The 18,937-nt window shown below is 35.4% G+C and overlaps 1 protein-coding gene across 1 annotated transcript; it reads left to right on the top strand.

Annotated features, from left to right (window-relative positions):
- Positions 1–10,236: 10,236 nt before the first annotated feature.
- On the top strand, positions 10,237–18,937 carry LOC100241667 (probable LRR receptor-like serine/threonine-protein kinase At3g47570). The gene is made up of 4 exons (XM_010659989.3): positions 10,237–11,696; positions 16,458–17,880; positions 18,034–18,434; positions 18,700–18,937. Exons 1-4 carry the CDS (start codon positions 10,437–10,439, stop codon positions 18,712–18,714), a joined length of 3,099 nt encoding a protein of 1,032 aa, XP_010658291.3. The 5' UTR covers positions 10,237–10,436; the 3' UTR covers positions 18,715–18,937.

Here is an 18,937-nt window from a genome sequence, read left to right as displayed (position 1 = left end):
TATAATGTAGGACCTCACATGTTATCTTTTTTAAAAGGAATTGCTGATAGAAAAGACACGTACCATAGTTTTATAGTACGTTCACCCAAACACTCACAACATTCGAACACAAAAAGAGTCGATGCACGCAACTAATCCTCCAATATGCCAACATATAAGTTTTCTTTTGGCAAATAATTGAATTTAAGTGTCCGACATGCAACTTAAATAGTATGTGTCCCTAGAAAATACGATTTTGAACGTGTAGCGGACAACATGTTGAATACTTTTTCTTTATAGGTAGCGGTTTTCTTGAAGTACATACGCAAGAATAAAGAGATCAATGATCTAAGGGGAGATTAATTTTATCATTGCTTCCTGACTTCTTTAACATGAATTCGTATAGAATGAGAACTTCAAAAGTAAATTTCGTTGATGTTTAATAGCTTCAAGGTGCAGAGAAGAGTTTGGCAACATGGAAGAAAAGCCAACTGACTTTGACTTTTAATAAGACACAAATCACAAGCTGGAGACCCCGAAGTGCTAATTTTCTCAACCGCACGAGAAGATAAAGCTCCGGATGCCTCACTGTCCGCCAACTCACTTCTGGATTTATAGGCTCGCAAATTCATTGGATTGGGCGATTTTCAAGACCGGGCCAATCCTACTGGCTTGTGGGCTCACATATTGGCCATTAAAGAAACGTCACTAACACGGCTAGTCTTTTAATTTTAAGGAAAAATAGGATAAAAGTGTAATATGATAGAAAATATTTGAAAAAAAATGAGACCAATTTTTCATCTTTAATAAGAAAGATTAAAATATATTTTATTTGATACAAGGAAATTAATTAATATTTTTAGATCATGCTCTCATTTTAATATTTTTAGATCATAATTAGAATACTCCTATTTTAATATTTTTAAAAATAAATTACATGATTAGTTTTGTATACATGGAAATGACACATATAATGAACATAATTTTTCTTTTAACTTTTTTTTTTATCCCATTAAATTTTTATTTAATTATTAGTATAAAAACCCTCAAATGATGTAAGCATGTGTTTTTAACGGAAATATGCAAGTTTTTTAGTGTTTTTAACGGAATATGGACCATAGAAGGAAGATGAATGTTGGTGCCATTACATAGGAGCTTCTTTAACATGAATTCACATTTCTGATTTCAAGTTTCAGAATGAAGTGGCTCGAGAATTACCTTGCCAATTTTCTCAACCACATGAAAAGAAAAAGCATGGAGGGAAAAGTCACTTTTTGATTCAATAATTTTCAAAAGAAAAAAAAAAAAAAAACCTTAACTTTTATAAATTAATTTTATTTCCATTCATTTAAAAATATTTAAAAATATATATACTTTTTCATAACTTGAATAATTATTTCCTAAAATACTATTCACTAGATAATATTAAATAAAATTATCCAAAATTAATTTATTATTTTAATTTAATAAAAGTGTTTTCCAAATAAATATATTATAAATTTTTTATTATATAATATGAGATACAAATTACTATGAAAAAAATATCAAGGATTATAAATAAAATCTTTCTAATCTTCTAGTTAATTATGGTTTTATATAGTATATTATATAAATCTCTTCTTCTCATTTTCTTATTTTATTTAATAAAATTGAATAAAAATTTTGTTAGTTTACATAATTTTAAAAATTAAAAATATAATTAAAACTAAAATACATAAAAATTAAATATAATTAAAAACCAATAAAGCTTAAAAATTTAAAAATAAAATATTTACGTTCATTGAATTTCTCGATATTTATATTTTCTATCAAAGTGCTTTAATTAATTTAGTGAAAGTTAATATTTTATTTTTATATTTTCAGCTTTAAAGTTTTTTTTTTTAGTTTTAATTGTATTTTTAATTTTTAAAATTTCTTATTTTATTAATCTCAATCAATTCTCATGGTAAACAAAATTATTAATTGGTATTATTAATATGTAAATTTTAAGAAATAATTATTTGAGTTATGAAAAAGTGGATATATTTTAAAATATTTTTAAATAGGTGAAAATAAATATGATTTATAAAAATTTAAGTTATTTTTTCTATATTTTTTTAAATAAGTGAGTTAAATCCCACTTTTCGGAGTATGTGTAAGGTAGGAGGGTCTGAGTCCAATCCAAATGTGGTGCCATTCAAGTGCTAGAATTGCTTAAGCATGGAGTAGAATCAACTTGCAGGGCTCATTTGAAAAGCTTTAATTTCTGCTATAATCTTTCTTTATATCTACATCTTGAATTATGAGTCTCTACCTCCATCGATGTCTTCCACTTTTTCTCATATTTTTAACCACTTCGTATAATCTTTACAAGTTCATCTCCTTCTCATATCCTTTGCCTCTCATCGCCTAGCTAGAATATTTACCTAATATCTTTTCTTATTTGATAAGGAAAACTAATATTACAATTACATCAATTTAGGAAATATTTCATATAATGTTCTTTATAGAAAAAGGAATCTATACTAACAAAGAAATTGGGACACTTTCCAACCATTATAATTAGTCAATTGATTTTAATTATTCTAATTCAACATGCCCCCCTTTTTTTATGACATTTTTTACAATGAGGACAAACTCATATTAGATTCTTATTAATTATTCATGTTCGTCTGGCTTGCTTTAAATTAATTAAATTCAACTTGCTCTCTTTTAATTATTCAAATTAAACTTGCTCTTATCTTTTTGCCACTTGTTGTAATTAGTCCAAATATGACATGGATTGATTTTAATTATTCTACGTCAACTTGCTCCTTTTTTTTTTCTTTTTTTTGACATGTTTTACAATGAGGACAAACTCATATTAGATCCTTATTAATTATTCATGTTCGTTTGGCTTGCTTTTAATTAATTAAATTCAACTTGCTCTCTTTTAATTATTCAAATTAAACTTGCTCTTATCTTTTTGCCACTTGTTGTAATTAGTCCAAATATGACATGGATTGATTTTAATTATTCTACGTCAACTTGCTCCTTTTTTTTTCTTTTTTTTGACATGTTTTACAATGAGGGCAAACTCATATTAGATCCTTATTAATTATTCATGTTCGTCTGGCTTGCTTTTAATTAATTAAATTCAACTTCCTCTCTTTTAATTATTCAAATTAAACTTGCTTTTATCTTTTTGCCACTTCTTGTTGTAATTAGTCCAAATATGACATGGACTGATTTTAATTATTCTACGTCATCTTGCTCCTTTTTTTTTTTTTTTGACATGTTTTACAATGAGGACAAACTCATATTAGATTCTTATTAATTATTCATGTTCGTCTGGCTTGTTTTTAATTAATTAAATTTGACTTGCTCTCTTTTAATTATTCAAATTAAAGTTACTCTTATCTTTTTGGCACTTCTTGTTGTAATTAGTTCAAATATGACATGGATTGATTTCAATTATTCTAATTCAACTTGCTCCTCTTTTTTTGACATTGTTTACAATGTGTCCAAACACATATTAGATCCCTTATTAATTATTCATGTTCATCCTCCTTGTTTTTAATTAATCAGATTCAACTTGCTCTCTTTGAATTATTCAAATTAAACTTGCTCTTATATTTTTGGTGCATGTTGTTGTAATTAATCTAAATATAAAATGGATTGATTTTAATCATTCTAATTCAATTTGCTCTTATTTTCCAAAAAAACTTGATTTACTTTGATGATGAAGCAACTTAAATATAAATAAAATTTAGCAGATGTTTGGTAAAACTTAATACTTATTATTTAATAACTTAAGTTGATTTTAAACTAAATTATTCTTAATTAAGTTGATGTTTGGTAAACCAAATTAATAACTTAAAGTGACTTAATAACTAAAATTAAGTCATTAAGTAAATTAAGTATATTTGATAAAATAACTTAATGCTACAACTTAAAGTAAAAAACAACAAGTAATAAGTAAAAATAATTAACTTATTCTTAAGTCTATATCTTCATTTTACCTTTTTACCCCCATTTGCCCTAATTACCTTTATGATTTCTCTTACTACTCTAAGACTTCTATTGTTACTTGACCTCATTTGTTCTAGTTATAATTTATGAGAATAAATATGTTAATTTGATGATTTAAAATAAAGTTTAAGTTAATTTTATCAAACAACTATAATACTTAAAGTAAGAATTAAGTAATAAGTTTTAAGTCAACAACTTAAGTATATTTTAATTTAAAGTTAACTTAAGTCATTAAGTAATAAATATGAAGTTATACCAAACATCCCCTTAATTTAAAACTTATTACTTATTTTTTTTACTTTAAGTACTAAGGTTATTTAATAAAATTAACTTAAAATTTATTTTAAGTTATCAAATTGACATATTTAACTTCATGAGTTGTAATTAATGTTTATCATCATTAATTATAACTAATATCTATTTTTATTAATCTTAAGGAGTAAATTTATTTATTAAACATCTATACTTAAAGTATTGTAAATATATAAGATAACCTTAAAATATTACTATAAAAAATAAGTTATGGATATGAAGTTATGATTGTTAAATATGGGCAAATAAGACAAAAGAGATTTGAGATTAAAAATAAGTTAATTATTTTGACTTAATACTTAAAGTCATTTTTAACTTTAAGTTGTTATATTAAGTTTTACCAAATAAATTTAATTTACTTAATAACTTAAATTAAGTTATCAAGCCATTTAAGTCATTAAGTTGATTTACTAAATACCCTTTTAATTTCATTAAGTATTAAATTATTTATTTTTTACTTAATGACGGTGTGTTTGGTAAACCAACTTAATAACTTAATGTGACTTAATAATTTAATTTGAGTCATTAAGTAAATTAAGTATGTTTGGTAAAATGATTTAATTATGGTATAACTTAAAGTAAAAAATAAATTTAAGTAATGATACAAATAATTAACTTATTCTCAAGTTCACATCTTCATTTTACTTTTTTACTCTCATTTACTCTAATTACCTTAATGATCTCCTTTCCTACTCTACAACCTCCATTGTTACTCGACCTTTTTTACCTTAACTATAATTTATGAGGATAAATATATTAATTTGATGATTTAAAACAAATTTTAAGTTAATTTTATCAAACAATCTTAATTTAAAAGTAATAAGTTTTAAATTAACAACTTAAATATAATTTAACTTAAAGTCAACTTAAATTATTAAGTAATAAGTATTAAGTTTTATTAAACGCCTCCTTAGTATTTCATTATTAGGTGTTAAGTTGTTTGTTTTTTATTGTGTTACATAAATAGTTTATTCTTATAAAAAATGATTATTTTATCGCAGTATATAGATGTAGTTCATTCGGCTGACTTACTGCCTACTGCTGACTACACTTCTGCTATACTATGAAGATGGTGTTATAAAAATTGTGGTTCTCTTTTTCTTTTTCTATATGGGTATATGGAAGCAAAAATTGTTAAAAAGAACCAAAGAAACAAAGGGAAATTGCATTGAAACATCCAAGTCTATTGTACACAACAGGACAACGAAGCATCAAAAAACACAGTTTGAACCTCCCAAAAACAATCCCAACGTCAAGAAAGCTAGCAAAGGTTTTATGGCAAACAGACAACAATTAAGAAAGAAATAAAATAGAAGAATGTTAACGTTGTGTTCATATCACAGAAAGTTGGGTTTCATCTACTAGTGCATCTTCAAATTGATGAATGGTAGTTTTTCATTTAATTATTTCATTCGTTCATGTACAAAGTATATATAGAGGGTAATCACCATTTTAAGAATGGGAAAGAATGATACAAGGAATGAATGATATAAGGAAAGAACAACTAATATCCTAATATCTCAACATTCCTAATATCTCAACTTTCTTAATATCTAAACATTCCTAATATCTCAACACTCCCCCTCAAGTTGGTGCATAGATGTCACACATGCCCAACTTGTCTAAAAATTTTGAGAACACTCGACTTGAGACTGCAACTTTGGTGAGGATATCAACCAATTGATCTTTTGATCGAATCTTAGGCAATTCCACAATCTTATCATCCAACTTCTCCTTAATGAAGAATCTGTCCACCTCGACATGGTTTGTATGATCATGTTGTACTGGATTATGAGCAATATCACATGCGACTTTATTGTCACAAAACAATCGGATTGGTTGCCTAGATAGGTAACCTAAATCCTGTAAGAGGAGTCTTAGCCATAATGCCTCACAAAGTCCTAGAGTCATACCCCTAAATTCCGCTTCTGCACTTGAACGAGCGACGACATTCTGCTTCTTATTTTTCCATGTCATAAGATTACCACCTACAAAGGTAAAGTAACCAGATGTAGATCGCCTATCATCCACTGCACCGGCTCAATCAACATCAGTATATACTTCTATACTTTGATGATCAACATTTTTAGTGAACAAAATTCCCTTCCTATGAGCATTCTTCAAATACCTCAAAATATGCATGACTGCATTCATATGTTGCTCTCCAGGATTATGCATGTATTGACTTACTACACTCAATGCATAAGCAAGATCTGGTCTTGTATGAGCTAAGTACATTAATCTCCCCACAAGTCTTTGGTATCTTCCCTTATCGGTTGATACTTGATTAGGCTCAACACACAATTTTAGACCTTTTTCTATTGGTGTATCAACAGGTTGACATCCCGACATTCTAGTCTCCTGTAAAAGATCTAAGACATACTTTCTTTGAGACAGAAAAATTCCTTCACTTGATCAAGAAACTTTAATCCCAAGAAAGTATTTCAGAGGACCTAGATATTTCATTTCGAATTCTCTAAATAGATAATTTTGCAAAGCTTTTCTTTCTTCAGGATCATTTCCTGTAACTACCATGTCATCCACATATACGATAAGTGCTGTAATCTTACCATGTTGCTTTTTCAGGAACAAAGTGTGATTTGAATTACTTTGACGATAGCCAAAAGCTCTCATTGATTTTGTGAACCTTCCAAACCATGCTCTCGGGGATTGCTTCAACCCATACAATGACTTCTTCAATTTGCACACCTTCTGACATTGCTTTTCTGACACCATGCATCCTGGTGGAAGATCCATATATACTTCTTCAGATAACTCGCCATGCAGAAAGGCATTTTTCACATCGAACTCTTGTAATGGCCAATCTAGGTTTGCAACTAAAGACAGTAATACTCGAACTGTGTTGATCTTAGCTACAGGTGCAAATGTCTCTGAGTAGTCAATTCCATAAGTTTGAGTGTACCATTTTGCTACCAGTCTTGCTTTAAATCGTTCAATACTACCATCTGCCTTGTACTTCACAGTATAGATCCAACGACACCCAACTGGCTTCTTTCCTGATGGACATTTTACGAGTTCCCATGTTTCATTCTTCTACAATGATTTCATCTCTTCATTCATGGCTGCTTTCCACCTTGGATCAGCTAAGGCTTCCTGCACACTGTTAGGAATAGCTACAGTAGATAATTGATTTACAAATGACTTATTTGATTCAGAAAAACGATGGTTAGACACATAGTTGCTCATGAGATATTTGACTTTGATAGACAATTCAGGTTCATATGTGGGTTTAGAAATACCTCTATTATGACGGTGTGGTAACCGTTTTATGAATGAATCAGGTTCCAAATTAAGAACACCCTCAGCAGATGACGATTGGTTTGGTATTTCAGTGAAGACATCTTCGGACCCAAATTGTTGACCACTCATATCCAACTCACCCGCTTCCTGGTTCACTAGTTCAGATTGTCCAGATTCATCCTCCTCATAGATATGATAATCATAATTGAGAGTCTGAATTTCCTTATGGTACTCCCCCTGAAGTTCAGACTCAGATGAAAAATACATCGAATCTTCATGAAACATCACATCCATTGTAATAAACATTCGTCGAGTTGGAGGATGGTAACATCGATATCCCTTTTTGTGCAATGCATATCCAACAAACACACATTACAATGCATGAGAAGTTAACTTGGTGCATTGGTGTTTGTGTAGATGCACAAATGCCATGCAACCAAAAACACGAGGAGGTAGATTTGGGACAGTTGGGGCAACTATGACATTAGTAAGAGCTTGGAGAGGTGTTTGGAAGTTAATTGAACTAGAAGGTACCTGATTGATCAAGTATGCGACAGATGTGATTGCTTCTCCCCAATAAGATATTGGTATTTTTGCTGCTATCAAGGAAGCACGAACAACCTCTAACAAGTGCCGATTTTTCCGTTCAGCGACTCCATTTTGCTGGGGTGTATTGGAACAAGTAGTCTGATGAATGATGCCATGTTCTTCCAAATACTTTTGAAGATCAGAACTCTGATATTCTCTACTATTATCACTATGCAAAACCCGAACCTTTGCATTGTACTGAGTTTCAATCATTTTATGAAATTTTTGAAACAACAAGTTCACTTCATCTTTGGTCTTCATCAAGCATAACCATGTCATTCTGGTACAATCATCAATAAAAGTAACAAACCAATGTGAGCCACTCAAAGTTGAGACTTTGGATGGCCCCAAACATCAGAATGTATAACCATAAAAGGAAGCGGACTTTTATTCAAAATTAATGGAAACGAAGCACGATGACTTTTAGCCAATTCACAAATATCACAACGGAAACCAGAAATATCACTATTTGCAAACAAACTAGGAAACAATTTTTTTAAATAACCAAAGGAAGCATGTCCTAGACGTCGATGCCACAACCAAATTTCAAACTTTTTCTTCTCCTCCTCAGATCCATGTGCCATCAAGGCTTGTTGCAACTTATTTGAATCCTTTGACTGCAAGTCCAAGTAATAGAGTTTTCCTCGCTTAATACCACAACCAATCGTCTGTCTTGTTTGGATGTCCTTAATCACACAAAATTCAGGCCAAAAAAGGACAATACAAGATAAGGCTGCAGTGATTTGAGAAACTGACAAAAGATTGTAATCTAGAGATGGAAAAACTAAAATAGAATTCAAATTCAAAGTATCAGTAAGAGTTAAGGATCCTTTCCAAATGACTGGGGTTGTGTTACCATTGGCTGTGGAAACAATTTTTTATGAGGAAGGTCTAAGGGGTGAAACCTGTCTAGAATCAAAAGTCATATGATCTGTAGCACTGGAATCAATTATCTATGCACTATTAATAACAGATGTAAAAGTATTTAAAAACTTACCACCATGATTTGTAGTGGCTACCAATGCAAAGGCTTTCTCAGCAACATTAGCCTTTGTTTTTATTTCGGCAACAGTTGCAGTCGAGGTTTTCTTGGAATCCTTCTTCCGTTGATCACGATTATTATCATTAATAACAAAGTGGTGATAGCCTAAACATGATCTAAAGGTCCATGGTTTAAACCCTCGGTTCCTCATTGTTTTCCTGGTCATACCAAGAGTCGTTACTTTGAAATTGTGGGATATCCAGACTGGTGGGATCAGTCTTATTGCAGTGAGTGCATTTGAAGGTTGACTTATCAATATTAGGGCTTGTCTTAGGATGGTTGATCGTTGTCGGACTACCATAGCGACAAAATATCTAGGATTTCAATTCCATGGCTTTGATACCATCTTCAAATTGATAAATGGTAGTTTTTTCATTCATTTTTTCATTCGTTCATGTACAGAGTATATATAGAGGGTAATCACCATTCTAAGAATGGGAAAGAATGATACAAGGAAAGAATGATATAAGGAAATAAAAACTAATATCCTAATATCTCAATATTCATAATATCTCAATATTCCTAATATCTCAACTTTCCTAATATCTAAACATTCCTAATATCCCAACACTAAATGATACAAGGAAAGAATGATATAAGGAAAACATTCCTAATATCTCAACAACTTTAACATGAATTCACATTTCTGATTTCAAGTTTCAAAATGAAAACTTTGAAAATAAATTTTGTGGATATATACTTCATACATAGCTTTGTAGTTTCTTATGTATTGTAAGGCATTCGAACGGGGTGCAGAGATAGTTCCACAACTAGCTAGTCTTTGAAATTTGGGACAAGGTGCAGAACATGGAAGAGAAGCCAACTGAATTGGTCTTTGAACATGACACTAGAAGGAAACAAAGCTGGCCGAATTGACTTGGGAAAGTGAGGGAACAGCGAAAATATTTTGAAATGGTAGAAGTCCTCATCCTCCAAAGTTTGGTTCACATGGACTTGGACGCACTTGTTAAGTACGTAGAGTGGACTAGAGTGGTAGCATTAATTCATATACAGCTGTTGCCCAGCCCCCGCTGAGAAGTGGCTCGAGAATTACCAATTTTCTCAACCACATGAAAAGAAAAAGCAAGCAAGTATATCTGTATATGTAAGGTAGTACTCAGAGGGTCGAGTCCAAATGTAGTGCCATTCAAGTGCTAGAATTGCTTAAGCATGGAGTAGTATCAATTTTCAGGGCTCATTTGAAAAGCTTTAATTTCTGCTATAATCTTTCTTTCTTTTTGTTGGGAGCTTCTAGTTCAACTCTATGGAGCTTTCTTGCAAGGATTTTGCTGGGATTCTTGCTATAGTCTTTCTTTTTTCAGTCTGCAGGGGCTTAGCTGCTTACGCTCTGGGTGGCAATGAGACAGATCAACTGGCCTTGCTTGAATTCAAGGCCAAAATAACTGATGATCCTCTCGGGGTTCTGAAATCATGGAACAAATCCATCCACTTCTGTCAATGGCGTGGTGTTAAATGCGGTAGAAGGCATCAAAGAGTCACCATGTTGGACCTGCAGTCCCAGAAACTGGTGGGATCCATATCACCACACATCGGGAATCTGAGCTTTCTGAGAGTACTACAACTGGAGGAGAATGGCTTCAACCATGAAATCCCTCCAGAAATCGGCCATTTGCGCAGATTGCAGATGCTATTTCTGAGTAATAATTCTCTCAGTGGTGAAATTCCTGCCAATTTATCCAGTTGCTCTAAACTCATGTATATCTATGTTGGATGGAACAGGCTGGTGGGGAAAATTCCTGCAGAGCTTGGCTCCTTGTCAAAACTCCAATATCTTTTCATTCATGCCAACAGTTTATCAGGAGGAATCCCTCGTTCTTTTGGTAACTTATCCTCACTTGAGCGACTTTCTGCAACTCAAAATAACATTGTTGGCACCATTCCTGCTTCCCTTTTCCAACTAATAACTCTAACGCATGTTGCACTGAATGCAAATGGCTTGTCTGGGACCATCCCTCCCTCACTCTCCAATCTCTCTTCTCTAATATTTTTTGCCGTGTCCTTTAACCATTTACATGGGAATCTTCCCTCCAACTTAGGCATCACTCTTCCTAATCTCCAGGACCTTAGCCTTAGCGGCAACCGGTTCACTGGGTCCATTCCTGTTTCATTATCCAATGCTTCAAATCTAGAATACTTCTCCTGCAACGGTAACAATCTTACTGGAAAAGTTCCTTCCTTGGAAAAGCTCCAACGGCTTCATTTTTTTAGTGTCACTTCCAACAATCTTGGTAATGGGGAAATTGAAGATTTGGGGTTCCTGTCTTCTTTGACCAACGTCTCCAACTTAGAGGTATTGGCACTGAACGTAAACAATTTTGGGGGTGTGTTGCCTGAATCTATTGGCAACTGGTCAACTAAGCTTGCAACGCTCCTCCTTGATGGCAACAAAATAGGTGGAAGCATCCCAGCTGGGATAGGCAATCTTGTCAGCCTGGAGAGATTGGAGATGTGGGAAAATCAACTCTCAGGTAGCATTCCGGTTGATATCGGAAAGCTTCAAAACCTACGTGTTGAGTTGAATTGATTTTTCCTTTGTAATATGTTGAAGCTATCCTTGTAAAACATGGGCTAAGGCTAAATGGGCCGAGTCTTATTGTTTTAAATGGGTTTTAGGGTTAGGGTTTGTAAACTCTATAAATAGGTGGCTTGGGAAAACATATGTAAGCAAGAAGGTGCATGAGCCGTCTTTCAATAGTGAAATAGAATTGCTCGCTCTCTGCCCGTGGACGTAGATCACTTTGATCGAACCACGTAAATCTTGTGTTTGTTCTTGTGTGATTGTTTTCTTCCATTATTCCGCGATTCTATTGTTTGCTTGCTTAACAAGTGGTATCAGAGCCCACAAACACCTGGGTTTAGATCTGCAGAAGGAAGATGTCTTCACAGAAATTCGAAGTTGAGAAGTTCAATGGGTCGAATGATTTCACCTTGTGGAAGCTGAAGATGAAGGCGCTTCTGGTTCAGCAGAAGTGTGCACAAGCAATAGAAGGGGAAGAAAAATTACCTGTAGGATTGACAGCAGCAGAGAAGGAGGAAGTTGTGTCTAGGGCACATAGTGCGATTCTGTTGAGTTTAGCAGATGAAGTTCTGAGGGAAGTAGCTGATGAAACTACTGCAGTTGGCTTATGGAGGAAGCTTGAAAGCAAGTACCAAAAAAAGTCACTGACCAACAGGCTTTATCAGAAAAGGCGATTGCATACTTTGAAGATGTCAGAAGGTATGCAGGTAAGAGATCACCTTGACAACTTTAACAGAATTATTTTAGACTTGAATGGAGTTGGTGTTAAAGTTGAGGAAGAGGATCAAGCCATGATTTTGTTATGTTCTTTGCCTAGCTCTTATGAAAATTTTGTAGATACTATGATGTATGGTAGGGATAGTATCTCGATAAATGATGTTAAGGATGCTCTACAGTCTAAAGAATTGCAGAAATTAGTTTCTGGTTCTGGGGAAGGCAGTGTGGAGACTGGGTTAACTGTGAGTAGGGGCAGGAGCATGGAACGAAATGGTGGAGGACGTAGTAAGTCGCGTTCTAAATCGAAGGCTGAAATGAGATGCTTTCACTGTAAAGAGAAAGGGCACTTTAGAAAGAACTGTCCACAAAGGCAGAAGAGAATTGGTCAGGGGTCGAATGGAAATGCGCAGGTTGTAGTAGCTCAGAAAGATTCTGAAAAACAGGATAGTTCTGACGAGGGAGAAGGAGGAGATGTTTTAACTGTTAGTACATCTAGCTCTGCAGAATCATGGATCTTGGATACTGGTGCTTCGTATCACATGGCTTATTCACGAGATCTGTTCACTACTTTTAAAGAGTGGAACGGAAGTGTAAAGTTGGGAGATGATGGGGAGTTGGGTGTCAAAGGCAGTGGTTCTGTGCAGATTAAAATGTATGACGGATTGGTTAGGACATTGAATGCTTGGTATGTTCCTGGACTGCGAAAGAATTTGATCTCTGTGGGTACACTGGATAAAAATGGGTACACATTCTCTGGGAGTGGTGGAGTTCTTAGGGTGTCAAAAGGAGCTCTTGTGGTGATGAAAGGCAGATTACAACATGGGATTTACACATTGATGGGAAGTTCAGTGTTGGGAACGGCGGCTGTGTCAAGCTCCATGGCTATTGATTCTGTAGAGAAGAAAGATAATTGTACTGAGTTGTGGCATCGAAGATTGGGACACATGAGTGAGAAAGGGCTCTCTATCTTGAGTAAGCAAGGGCTATTAAGTGGTGCTGAGACCGGGAAGCTGAAATTCTGTGAAACTTGTGTTATGGGTAAACAGCGTAGGGTGAAGTTCAGTATGGGTAGTCACACTACTAATGGAGTTCTTGAGTATATTCACTCTGATTTATGGGGTCCTTCTCCGGTGGAGTCTCATAGTGGATGCAGGTACTATGTTACTTTTATTGATGACTTCTCTAGAAAGGTGTGGGTGTACTTTCTGAAAGCAAAGGATGAAGTGTTTGGGAAGTTCAAGGAGTGGAAGACTATGGTGGAGAAACGGACTGGAAAAGTAGTCAAGACACTCAGAACAGATAATGGGTTGGAATTCTGTAACAAGGATTTCGACGAGTTCTGCAGAAAAGAAGGTATAGTGAGGCACCGCACTGTACGACATACGCCACAGCAAAATGGAGTTGCAGAACGGATGAACCAAACACTTGTACAACGTGCTAGATGCATGAGGATAGACGCTGGGTTGTCGAAAAAGTTCTGGGCTGAAGCAGTTAACACTGCTGCTTATCTGGTAAATAGATCGCCATCGACTGCAATTGATTTTAAGACTCCTCAAGAGGTATGGTCCGGTAAACCCTCTAATTATTCTGGCTTGAAAATATTTGGTTGTCCTGCATATGCTCATGTTAGTGATGGCAAGCTGGAGCCTAGGGCAATGAAATGCATATTTCTAGGGTATGCGACTGGGGTGAAAGGTTATCGTCTGTGGTGTACTGAAGATAGAACCCCAAAATTTATTATTAGCAGAGATGTGACCTTTGATGAATCTGCTATGTTTGGCCAGAGGAAGGAGTTTGGTGATCTTGCAGGTACTAGTAAAACTGATCTGGGTGCTAACCAGAAAGTGGAGTTTGAGGTCGATGCTCCAATGGAAAATGGTGTAGATGACACATCTGAAGAACAGCCTGTGATCGACCAGAATGATTCACAGAGTATAGCAGCACATAGACCAAGAAGGGAAATCCGGAGACCTATGAGGTATGTGGATTGTGTTAGTGCTAACATCACTAATCCTGTTGCTTTTGCTTTAGCAGTGGCTGAAGAGATAGGAAGGGAGGAACCAAGGTCGTATAAGGAGGCGATGGAAAGTAAAGACTCGAAAAAGTGGCTAAGTTCCATGGATGACGAGATGGCATCATTAAGAAAGAATCAAACTTGGGAGCTTCTGCCTTTGCCTGAAGGAGTGAAACCTGTTGATTGTAAATGGCTTTTCAAAATAAAGGATGGGATTTCAGAGGATGAACCACCTAAGTACAAATCAAGGCTTGTGGCGAAGGGTTTTTCACAAAAGGAGGGGATTGACTACAATGAAGTGTTCTCACCTGTTGTGAAGCATAAATCTATTCGGGTCCTCTTAGCGATGGTAAGCGTTTTTAACTTGGAGCTTGATCAACTTGATGTTAAAACTGCTTTTCTGCATGGAAATCTAGAAGAGGAAATTTATATGAAACAACCTGAGGGATTTGTTGATTCTGAAAAGTCTGATCATGTGTGTTTTTTGAAGAAGTCCTTGTATGGGTTGAAGCAATCTCCTAGGCAATGGTACAAGAGGTTTGATGCATTTATGGTTTCTCATGAGTTTATCCGAAATCAGTATGATAGTTGTGTTTACTTTAAAACATTGCCTGATGGCTCATTTATTTATCTGTTGCTATATGTGGATGACATGTTGATTGCAGCTAAGAATCGAGCTGAAATTAACAAACTGAAACAGTTGTTGAGTAGTGAGTTTGAGATGAAAGATTTGGGTGCAGCTAAGAAAATCTTGGGGATGGAGATTTGGAGAGACAGAGATGCAGGCTTGTTGTATGTCTCACAGCAAAAATACATTGAGAAGTTAATGCAGGCTTTCCATATGGATCACTCTAAACCGGTGAGTACTCCATTGGCTCAACATTTTAAATTTGATCATAGTACATTGCCTAGCACTGATGAGGAGGTGGAGTACATGAAGAGTGTGCCTTACTCTAGTGTGGTTGGTAGTTTAATGTATGCTATGGTGTGCACTAGACCAGATCTTGCTTTTGCTGTTAGTGTTGTAAGCAGATTCATGAGTAATCCTGGTAAAGCTCACTGGGAAGCCGTCAAGTGGATTATGCGATATTTGAAGGGTTCAAGTAGTGTATGCTTGGTGTATGAGAATGGTGATGTATCTAGTGGATTGGTTGGGTTTACTGATTCTGATCATGGAGGAGATCTCATGAAGAGAAGATCATTGACCTGTTATATTTTCACTCTGTTTGGGTGTGCTATTAGCTGGAGAGCTTCTTTGCAGCCAACAGTTGCTTTGTCTACAACTGAAGCGGAATACATGTCCTTGACAGAAGGGGTGAAAGAAGGTATGTGGTTAAATGGTTTTCTTGGCAGCTTGGGTTTGAATTTGTCTAAGCCGGTTATCTATTGTGATAGTCAAAGTGCTTTGTGTTTGGCAAAGAATCCTGTTTATCATGAGAGGACAAAACATATTGATGTTAGGTTGAACTTTATTCGTGATGTGATCGAAGAAAAGTTATTCTCCATTGAGAAGGTTGCCACGGAAGTTAATCCTGCAGATATGTTGACTAAGCCAATTACTACTGAAAAGTTCAAGCATAGCTTGGACTTGGTGAATGTTTGCAAAGTTTGAGCTTGAGGTCCTTCGGGGCGTAGCAGATGAGTAGTTCTATATTCTGAATTGAAAGAAGAAAGAAAACTCAATTCAAGGTGGAGAATTGTTGAGTTGAATTGATTTTTCCTTTGTAATATGTTGAAGCTATCCTTGTAAAACATGGGCTAAGGCTAAATGGGCCGAGTCTTATTGTTTTAAATGGGTTTTAGGGTTAGGGTTTGTAAACTCTATAAATAGGTGGCTTGGGAAAACATATGTAAGCAAGAAGGTGCATGAGCCGTCTTTCAATAGTGAAATAGAATTGCTCGCTCTCTGCCCGTGGACGTAGATCACTTTGATCGAACCACGTAAATCTTGTGTTTGTTCTTGTGTGATTGTTTTCTTCCATTATTCCGCGATTCTATTGTTTGCTTGCTTAACACTACGGATGCTGATGTTAATAAAAAACAAACTCTCAGGAATACTTCCATCCTCTCTTGGGAATCTAGAGAACCTAATTCAACTTGTTTTAGGGAGAAACTATTTTCAGGGCAAAATTCCTTCAAGTCTGGGGAAATGCCAAAATTTGCTCTTCTTGGATCTTTCTCTCAACAATCTTAGTGGCACCATACCCCCTCAAGTTGTTAGTTTATCATCCTTATCAATTTCTCTTGATATATCCGACAACCGTTTGACTGGTGCCCTTCCCATTGAAGTTGGGAATTTGAAAAATTTGGGTGTACTAGATGTTTCTAATAATATGTTGTCTGGTGGAATTCCCAGCAGCGTTGGTAGCTGCACTAGTCTGGAATACCTGTCCATGAAGGGCAACTTCTTCCAAGGTTCCATTCCTTCATCTTTTAGTTCATTAAGAGGCATTCGCATTTTAGATCTGTCTCACAACAATTTGTCAGGCAAAATTCCAGAATTTCTTCAAGACATTCACTTTCAGTTAGTGAATCTATCTTACAATGATTTTGAGGGCATCTTACCAACAGAAGGTGTCTTTAAGAATGTGAGTGCAACTTCCATCATGGGAAACAGTAAGCTCTGTGGGGGCATTCCTGAATTTCAGCTGCCAAAATGCAACTTGCAAGAGCCTAAGAAAAGGGGACTGAGCCTTGCCTTGAAGATAATAATCGCCACTGTTTCTGGGCTTTTAGCAATAACTTGTGTGCTGTCTTTCCTAATCTTTCTCTGGTTGAGAAAGAAAAAAGGAGAACCTGCTTCAAGCTCTTCAGAGAAATCACTTCTGAAGGTGTCCTACCAGAGTCTCCTAAGGGCAACTGATGGGTTCTCTTCCTCCAACTTGATTGGTGTTGGTAGCTTTGGGTCTGTATATAAAGGAATTCTTGATCATGATGGAACAGCCATTGCTGTGAAGGTACTTAACCTTCTGCGGAAAGGAGCTTCCAAGAGTTTCATAGCTGAGTGTGAGGCCTTGAGGAACATCAGACATCGGAATCTGGTCAAGGTACTCACTGCATGTTCAGGTGTTGATTATCAGGGTAATGATTTCAAAGCTGTTGTTTATGAGTTTATGGTCAACGGAAGCTTGGAGCAGTGGCTTCATCCAACTCCTACAACAGCAGAAGCATCTGCGCCACCAAGGAAGCTTAATTTTCTTCAAAGACTAAACATTGCCATTGATGTTGCTTGTGCATTGGATTATCTTCATCATCAGTGCCAGACACCAATAGTCCACTGCGACCTCAAGCCAAGCAATGTTCTTCTGGATACTGAAATGACTGGACATGTAGGCGACTTTGGAATCGCAAAATTCCTTCCAGAAGCAGCCACCAGAGTTCCTGAAATTCAATCAAGCTCCATTGGAATAAGAGGAACCATTGGCTACGCTGCTCCAGGTACATTGCAAATCATTCTGAGCACATTCCTGAACAATATTTTTACACATCATCCAAATTTATGCTTTTGTTTCCTTGTTCCCTTGATGCCCTTCTATAAATTCCTTCGCTTGATATGCAGTGTTAACACTTACTATCATGTCCAAATTGCAGAGTATGGTATGGGAAGTGAGGTTTCAACCAGTGGTGATGTATACAGCTTTGGCATACTGTTGTTGGAGATGTTTACCGGGAAGAGACCCACTGAGGACATGTTTAAAGACAGCCTGAACATTCATAACTTTGTTAAGACGGCTGTGCCTGAACGGGTGGCGGAGATTGCAGATCCAGTACTTCTTCAGGAAGGAGTAGAAATGGACAATACTACGAGCCAGAGAAGAATGGCAAGTAGTCATGATGCGCAGGAGTGCTTGATTTCAATATTTGGAATTGGACTGGCTTGTTCCGCAGAATTGCCAAGGGAAAGAAAGAACATCACTGATGCTGCAGCTGAATTGAATTCTGTCAGGGACATTTTTCTTGGAACCGGACTACATATAAGAGACGATCGACAGGTACAGTTCACAATCTTTTGGAAATTGCATGAGAAAAAAGGATCCAATGTGCTAATGTTCAGTGACAAACTCCCTTGGTGACCTGACTGCACTAGGCCTATTTCATCTTTGTATCTTAAGAAAAGGGTGATGGTTCTCATGAAAGCATTTTGGATTGATTTCATTCACTTCACATATATTATTTTCCTTTTGTAGCTGTTTCCCTTCTCTATCACGTTAAAAAATGTGTTTCTTTCGAGAGCTAATTAATTTCCTTTGGTCACAGGTGGGAGCGGTTTAAGGCCCTTCGAGAAGATGATTACACTGCTTACCTTTTTAGCTTCTACTTAGCATGTTCTTCTGTAAATTATCTGAGGTTAAGTCTCCAGTCTGCAACCTGTCTTATATGCATCCAATTCAGTACGCTTTTGGGTAGTTGATAACATAGCGAGTATATCCTTCTGTTTTCTCTGTAATTTCTATAAGTAGTTTGGTTTGAATAAATTCCAACCACTTACAAGCTC

Source organism: Vitis vinifera, chromosome 13 (genome assembly GCF_030704535.1).
Source record: "Vitis vinifera cultivar Pinot Noir 40024 chromosome 13, ASM3070453v1".
Taxonomy (NCBI): Eukaryota; Viridiplantae; Streptophyta; class Magnoliopsida; order Vitales; family Vitaceae; genus Vitis; species Vitis vinifera.
The sequence above is the reverse complement of the archived record's forward strand: the minus strand, read 5'-3'. Positions and strand labels throughout refer to the sequence as shown.